Source organism: Theobroma umbraticum, unplaced genomic scaffold (genome assembly GCF_002168275.2).
Source record: "Theobroma umbraticum cultivar Fairchild unplaced genomic scaffold, ASM216827v3 scaffold_146.0, whole genome shotgun sequence".
Lineage (NCBI taxonomy): Eukaryota > Viridiplantae > Streptophyta > Magnoliopsida > Malvales > Malvaceae > Theobroma > Theobroma umbraticum.
This window is the reverse complement of record NW_018397265.1, coordinates 1,616,085-1,624,446: the sequence shown is the minus strand read 5'-3', so window position 1 is coordinate 1,624,446 and position 8,362 is coordinate 1,616,085. Positions and strand designations below refer to the sequence as shown.

The 8,362-nt window shown below is 33.5% G+C and overlaps 1 protein-coding gene across 1 annotated transcript in view; it reads left to right on the top strand.

Annotated features, from left to right (window-relative positions):
- The window catches only part of LOC110422547 (nucleoporin protein Ndc1-Nup protein), a 12,246-nt gene extending 4,908 nt beyond the window's left edge, over positions 1-7,338 (top strand). Inside the window, exons 3-4 of the mRNA XM_021436505.1 lie at positions 4,576-4,959; positions 6,551-7,338. Of these exons, the coding sequence (XP_021292180.1) occupies positions 4,576-4,959; positions 6,551-7,018 (852 nt within the window). The 3' untranslated portion in view covers positions 7,019-7,338. The remainder of the gene's footprint in view (positions 1-4,575; positions 4,960-6,550) is intronic.
- Positions 7,339-8,362: the final 1,024 nt, after the last annotated feature.

The following is an 8,362-nucleotide window of genomic DNA, read 5'->3' as shown; positions in this document are numbered from 1 at the left end:
GTTGATATTTGGTTTCCAAATTTTGTTGTACCTTCAGTAAAACCAATTGGTAATCATGATGCAACTCTTGCTTTTCAACTATCAAACCAACTATAGTTGATTTGCTTCTAGATTAGCATCTCAACAAATTTATTTGTAATCATTCACTTGTCAAATCTTTGTATATATTCTGCCATGAATACTCTAACAACTTGGGTGCTAGCATCACTGTCACAACAACTTTTCAAGTCTAAAGCATGTGACCCTGTAAAGTTGAAGCTCAAGTTGCCTATAGTGATTTACTTGGAACCTTACATGAGTATTAACTCTTAACGATCCCATCTGTGTCAGATGTCGAATGTAGTATCACAACATTTTGGGGGGTTAGTGCTTTGATGCCAACTATGGAGTCTCGCATCTAACCTACAAGGTATTGTCCACGTTGACCTAAAGGATCTCACAGTTTTGCCCACGAAAGATTCCTTACAAGTATAGGTTCAAGTCTCTACATATATACAATAATGGTTCCTCATAAATTCTCTATTTGTCATGCATCTTGTCAGGATAATTAGGTGGCAATAAGTTTCTTTTAATTTAGTTTTCATCTTATTCCATGTACTAATTTCTGGTTGTCATGACCCGATTGTGTTTAGTTCAAAACCATGCCATCACATTTTTGCCAACTAACAGGCTTCATCTTTGCAAAATATTACTGTTGAGTGGAATATGAATCACTAGCCAAACTCACTTGAACCCAAATCCTACCTAATCCTATTTGACCATATAAAGTCAATAACCCAAACTTGCCCAACACGGACATGAATTGACACACTCGAATCAAACCCAATCCATATATATATATATATATATAATTAGAATAAGATTATAAAAACTTCAAAAAACAAAAAGTCTTGATAAATAATAAGCAATAAAATTAATTGTTTAGGCACTTGCTAAAAAATATTACTTTCTTTCGCTTTTTGTAGATAGTAGATAGTCACCAAATATAATATAACTTACATTGCAATTCAAGAGGCCACTTGCATGGGCCAAATGATATAGGAGACGATGTTATTTTATATGATTAGTGAATAAAATAAAATAAAACACCAAATAAAACATTTTGGTTCAATACAAAAGTAAAATCATGTATATTATTGTTCATAACAATTTTAGCAAAAAAAAAAAGTTTCATAAAACTTAAAATTTTGCACTTTAGTTTATACAAATTATTGTATATTGTTTATATTCAAATACATTTTTTTAATTTTTACCTCTCAATTAAATTCCAGCATTTAAGAAGCTAACTTGATTTTTTACTTTTAGAGTTTTAATTGACCCGGTAACTGTAATTTATTGTAAATTTGGTGAATGATAATAATCAATGCAATAAGAATAAATATTAAATATTAATAAATTAAAAATCATTAAAGGTTTTTCTTGTGGCATAAATTTTTAATAAATGATGTAATTTTAAATTATTAAATTATTTATAATTTATATTACTTTTTGTGTTTTATATTACTTAATTTTTTAATGTCATCTTTACAATATTAATAATAAAATGTGACATTGAATAACTTAATTAATAAAAATTGACTCATTCAATATGACGCAACGACTTGACTTTAAAGTCAACAACTCGAATCCAGCATAACCTGAGGTTAAAATGACTTGGCCCTAAAATGACTCAAATTTTTATAGGATCAGAATAACTTGAACTTGAAGTGACCCAACCCGACCAGCTTAATTGCCTCATCTAAAATGTAGGATCAAGCCTTTGGAAAAACACTGTAGGATCAAGCTTTTCCTCAAAATATGGAACTTGTATCTGGGTTTTGTAGTTTTTTCTGAATTTTGTACCTTGTGCTTCTTGCCTTTTGAAAACACTTGATTATCTTGAACAACTCTTTTACTTTGCTTTTGAGGAATTGTTTAATAAATTTCAGTCACTGCCTCAATAATTTGCTTGCATTAGGTTGAGAATTTTCTAATGCCTCTTATCTAAGACCCTAGTCTAGCTCTAGTGAACCCCAAAATTTTCTGTTTCTTCATGATTTAGATGAAGAGCTTCAATCTATCAATTTAATTGTTGGCCAGAATTACAAAAACTTTAAGATCTTTTAGTTCTAATATGACAATTTTCTAATCTAGGTTCTTGACAGAAATAGATACAAATTAGTAAGGATAAATAAAAGAAGAGAAGAAATCCTAAGTTTCAAAACCTATGGTTTCTCACGAGTCATTGTCATGTGGATTTATGGATTGCTGTACTTAATATTTATCTGTTATTATCTATTAGAAATTGGTCTTATCAAGGTATGTATGGTTATTTGAATTTATGGTTTTGTAGTCTATCATCTGGGAATGATAAACAATCAAAGTGAAGTATGAAACTGGGTGGAGCTAGGCCTATAAATTTGTCACTAGTGTAAGTTTGTAAGGTGGAAAATTCTTGAGAAAAAACAAAAAGTTTGGGTTCTTTCCAAAGAGCTCTACTCCTTCTCTCTCTCTCTTGAACATCTGATACATAACAATTGGCATAAAAGCAGTTGAGGAAGATGGTAGATGGAGTTGTTAATGAGCTCTTCCAAATGTTTGTTTCCATGAAGTCTCACTTGGACCAAATGGCTCTTTCTCAAGTGGTAGATGATTTTAGCTTTGAATTTTTAGAGCTTAAAGGCTTAACACAATCTCAATTAATGGAAGCAATCAGTATTTCCCCAGATGATTGAAGCTGGACAACCTCAATTACAGTCGGTGTTAATGACTTAAAGATCAAGTCTAAAGAGTTAAAAAAAAAAAATCAGTACCATCTTTGTTGTATGGTTAGCAAATTTTGTTAGAGGAAGAAACTGTGAGACCAATCTTATGCACACTCATTCTTCCAAAAGGTTGAGAAATTTGCTGATAATATGTTGACTTTAGTGCAAAAAATGCCAAGTAAACAACCCCTTATTCAACTTCACTTTTTTTTTAACAAGACTTATCATTAAGGGACAGGTTGAGATCTGAATAGAGCAGCATTGTATGTGAATTTACATGAATTTACCATAGTTAATTATTATCTTTCATTATCATCTATTTAAAGTTGCTCTTATGAGGATTATGTGTTACCAGCATAAGTTTGTAATTGTGGAAAATTTCTCAAGCATGGAACTTGAGATTGCTTCACAGAGCCCTACTTCTCTCTCCTAGTGCATCTGACACATAGCACTGACACCTAAGTTTAATTGCATCACACACCACAAGAGCAATTATGTACTTTGATATTTTTTCTTGACTCCTAGCGTCCTAGTCTTACAAGAATTAGGTCTTGTAGTCCAATGAGGACTTCGACATATACTAACAAGCTTAACTTAAAAACAAAACCCAAGAAGCTAAGGAAAACCCAAAATAAGATCTCAAACCCTAATATAAATGCAAAATACCAAATATAACTCTAAAGCCTTGGAAAACAAATGAAATGCTTTTGAATGTAAAAGAACCTAAACAATCTAAAAAAACTAAATCTACATAAAAGTTACAATTAAGTTAATAGAATAGAACAAATTAACAATAAAATTTCTGGTAGCCTAATCCCTTAATTAGGTTCTTGACATTCTGCACTTTAATCTCAAAATAGGGCAGGAATTGAGCACAATGGTTGCTGGAATTTTCTTGTAGCAGTAGAATTGGAGTAGAGCAAATTAAAGCTACTGTTTCAGAGTTGTGAATGGTATACCAAGGTACTGTAGCATTAGACAGAGAAAAGCAGAAAGAAGTGTCCAATCACATAATTACAAATTCCCAAGTCGTCTTAGTAACTCAAATCCTTAAAATAAACTTTACAAAGTGTAGCAATACAAAGGGATGTAAATAGCTGAGTACTAACTTGTACTTAGATTAGATTCCTAAATGATTAGAGTTTGGAAAAACACTCAATTAATATAAACTAAAGTCAACATAAAAGGCCTAATAATCTATCTATACCCAAAATAAGACCCAACGGACTGTGACTAAATCCCATTTCTGAAAAACAATAGGCTACTAGAAAACTTCTAGGAACCAAAACTTAATTTAGTTGATAAATTGCTTTTCTAATCTAGACATACTCTCTTGTACCAACAAGACTTATTTTTGGATGAAGAACTCATGATATTAGCTGTTGGCTTCTAAAGAGGATTGAATCTATCTATCCATGCTATTCATGCCCTGTTCACAGTTCCATATGTTTTTAAAACTGAGTCAGTTTATTGGACATATGTCCTCAGAGCTGTTGCATAAGCACCACCACCATTCTTGCATGAACTTTTATGCCTTCCTAAGTGACAAAGTCCTATCTTTTAGTTGCTTCTCAATCTTGAATTTCTTGCATGGCAAAATCCTATCTGTATTCATCATGAACTATTTGTAGTTTACCCAGTGATTTGGATGCAAATTTAGGTCTTTTGGCATGGATCTTTCTTATTTGCTCCCAAAATGCTAAACCTCTATCATCTTTTTGATTATTCTTTCCCTCCCCTTTGTTGGTACACAAAGCACATACTTATTCACATTCACTAATGTTCCTTAACAAAGATCTTTCTTTTTACATACATTCGAGTTTTGATGTAGGTGCTACATACAAAAAGGTTCATATTTGCACCACCCAAAGGATCGGCAGCAGCAGAAACAAATCCAAGTGAGCCTCTCCTAGCTGCATTAGAGGAGAGTTCTCCAACTTCTCTTCTGAAATATCTTGCATACCTTGATCTATGTATGGTTTGTGAGAATAATGTTGACTATTGGCGTCGAGCTGCCTTCTTTGAGGAAACCGGTGAGACTTACAGAAGAGTTGCAGCTGTATGCTTGCGGCCTTTGGAGCAGCTTGCATCAAAATTGGGCGAAGGTTTGGAAGGTTCTTCAGATGGTAAAGCCTACCGAGTATCTGACCAGTTGCAGTCATCAACTGACCCACGAAAGAATTCAAAATGCTATGAACTAATGAACAACTTCCAGGTATGGAAATTGTTTTTTGGAGGTGTGCATACGTTCCTTATTAAACAGTCTTGATGCAGAACCATCACACCGCAAAGATAGAGTCTAAATCAATTAGGAAACTTTTTTAGGATTACAAGTCCAATTCTGAAATCAGGGAAAACACTTGAGTCTATAATATTTTTTAAAATCATAACTCTCAATCACCAAAAGCTATCCTCAATAGTTTAAGACAAGCCTATTTATATGAGCTCAATAAAGCTTTGATTTTAGCTACATAAATATATTAAGCCCTCATAAAGGTGTAAAGGCCAAATAAAAAACAAGCTCAAATATTAATGTCCTGTTTTCTGAATCTATCGAAAAATAATTGACATAACTTATGGTTGGGAGTTCTTCTCTCAAGTCTGTTTGTTCGTGTAATTTTTTTTGCTAAGTAAGATAATATTTTTTGAGTTTTTTTTTTTATACATAATGGTAATTCTGAGTTTGCTCCAAAATTTATCTTCTGTCAAACAAATAAATTGCACTTTTAGCACTATATTTGGTAACATTGCGACAAGGCCCAAACATGGAGGGATTTCTCCCCCTTCTTGCCAAAGATACTTTTGCTAGTTGTAAATTACAAAATTTTTATTCTCTCCCATTTTTTGTTTATGTTTCCTTTTTTGCATATACAAAACTATGCCCTAATTTTTTTTTTTGAAAAAAACCTAAATGCTTTTACTTCACCTATATTTCAGAGTGTGATTATTTTTTATTTTTACTTTACAGTATTAAAAATCATGGTACATCACTTTTATGGAAAAAAATATAAATTTTCAATATAAAATACACTAGAATCAAAGATTTTTTCTTGAACTCCGTGAAAGTCAAACACAGACAAGCAAAATTGGACTGAGGGATTATTATTTGTGGAAAATAGAACTAAAATTGTTACATTTCCAGATGTACCATTATCACTGATCTAAGCAAATAATATTTGACACTAATGTGAGAAATGTGCTGTATTAAATTAATTATAAAATATAAACATACCAAAAGAATTACGATGCTGCTGCAGAGGGATGGGCACTGTTTGATTCCTGATCCTGTCTCCACTTGAGATAAAATTTATCCCCAAATTTGTCCCCTGATGCCCAACCTGGTTGGGGGAGGGAGGTATTGTCTTCATTGTGGACAGGGCAATATTACATCTGTAGTGGTGCAGTTGGTTAAAAAATGGCTTTGCTTTGTAGGTTTATTTGTTAGTAGTAATTAGTTTTGTTGTGGTTGGGTCTGCTTGGATTCTTTTTTCTTCCATGTGGTGTCCTTGCTGAGCATATATAACCTAAGATTTATCAATACATAATGAACGGAGTGGAACATAGTTTCTGAGGCTAATTGTGCTCTTCCAGGTCCAGGTTGTACTCTTACCATTTCAAGTTCTATTTGATGCCTTTCTCTAGCAACAGAAGTCATTTATGGGCATAAACGAAAATGCTTTGTTCTTTTCTATGCTTTTCTCTGGGGATGTATAAGCATTGTAGATCGGTTGTGGCATTGCTGAGCAATTTATGTTATACTTATCAAGTAAAATTTTAATAATCTTGAGATGGGCGCCATTTTGCAGCTTTACACATGGTCTGCTCGAACAATTACATCCTTGACTGCACACTCACGTAAAGAAGACAGATTTGGAGTTGCTCAACTCTCTGGTAGCAATGCTGCTGTTATCTCGACACTCATAGCTTGCCTGCTTGCTGTTGAAACATTCATGGGAAAAAAATCAAGTTTGCAACCATCTCCACATTTGATGGGCTCAGCTGGCATTAAATGGGCTACATCAAGTATTGGAAGAAGAGATGTTAGAACAGGTAAAAGGAGAGACGGTCCACTTTATTCAAAAGCATATGCCATGGCTGATGTTTTAAGGACGTCAATTTACTGCATTGTGTCCGCTTTTCACAATGAGATGCTGACTAACGCCAAAGCTGGCCTTCTTGAGAAGGATTGGATTAGTAGTGGCAAACCTCCTTTTGGAACTCGCGAGTTGCTGTTGCAGAAGTTGCTTCTTTTTCTTGACTTTCAAGCTAGCTAAACTATGAAAAAACAAGTTGAAAATGGTGAAGTTGCAGAAGATGACTGCTGGTTTTCTCCTATTTGGACCCTGCTGCTTTCCTCGAACAAATCAGCTGTGCTGCAAATTAACAGGGTGAGAATGAGCATAGGGCTTTCCATTTTTGTTTAAAAGCAAGCCCGAGTTCTTGCAACATTATGTTAAGATCAATTAATAGCGCTATTTTGTTGCAAAGTTTTGCTATTCAATCCCTTGGATTACATTCGGTTGTTTGTGATTTATGACGTGTCAAAGATTTCAGAGAAGAAAGAAGAGGAGATTTGAATGAATGAACAGAGACCTTGAAAGCTTTTTTGGAAAATTTTGGAAAATGAATCTTCCACTACAATTTCAATTGCAATTTCCATTGCAAGAATTGGAAAATCTAAAACCAATCAAGCTTAGATGTAGTCTCAATATAAGCACACTGAAAAATAGGATCTGAAATCAAATAGCACAGGCTTTTACAACGATAACAGTAATAGATATTCAAGTAGCTGTTAAGCTAAAAGCGACACTAGGGTAGAGGGTATTAAAGACTGAAAATAAAACAACACTACCACATGCCGTATACAAGAAATCATATATAAGTTGCTTAAACGACTTCTTATTCTGTGTTTAAGACACCCAATACTAACGACAATTAAATGACACCGTATTGCCCACCAAAATCTTCAGTCTTCAATTGGTTGTTGACTCTTACCTTTCTTTCATAGCGAACTTTTCACATAGATTTCAATCACTCTTTCAACTTACTCCTTTGATTGAATATCCGGTAAATTCCCAAGCTTGATCTTAGAAACTCAAACTTTTCTTAATTGAGCCCCTTAGTTAAAATATCTGCAAACTGGACTTCTGTAGGATAGTAAGTGAGCTGAGATTTTTCTCCTTTTAACAACTTCTCTAAGAGCTTGGTCCTCCCATGCTGCACAAGCCTTTTGGCAATAGCAATTGATCATTGGTTGTCCACATAGATTACTGTTGCCTTTTCCTGTTTAAACCAAGATCAGATAGCAATTTCCTTAGCCACATAGCTTGATTTGTTGCAGCAATTGTAGCTATATATTCAGCTTTAGTTGAAAATTGAGCTATTACATTTTGCTTCTTAGAATTCCAGCAAAAAATTCCCATTACCAAAAGAGAAACAATATCTTCTTGTACTCTTTGAATCTTCAAATGACCTTGCCTAGTCACTATTACTTTACCCCAACAACTCACTAATTTCTGTCCCTTTGTAAATCGGACCAAAATCTATAATGCCTCTCACATATCTCGGTATCTTTTTAACTGTAGTAAAATGCAAATTTGATGGAGATTGTATAAACT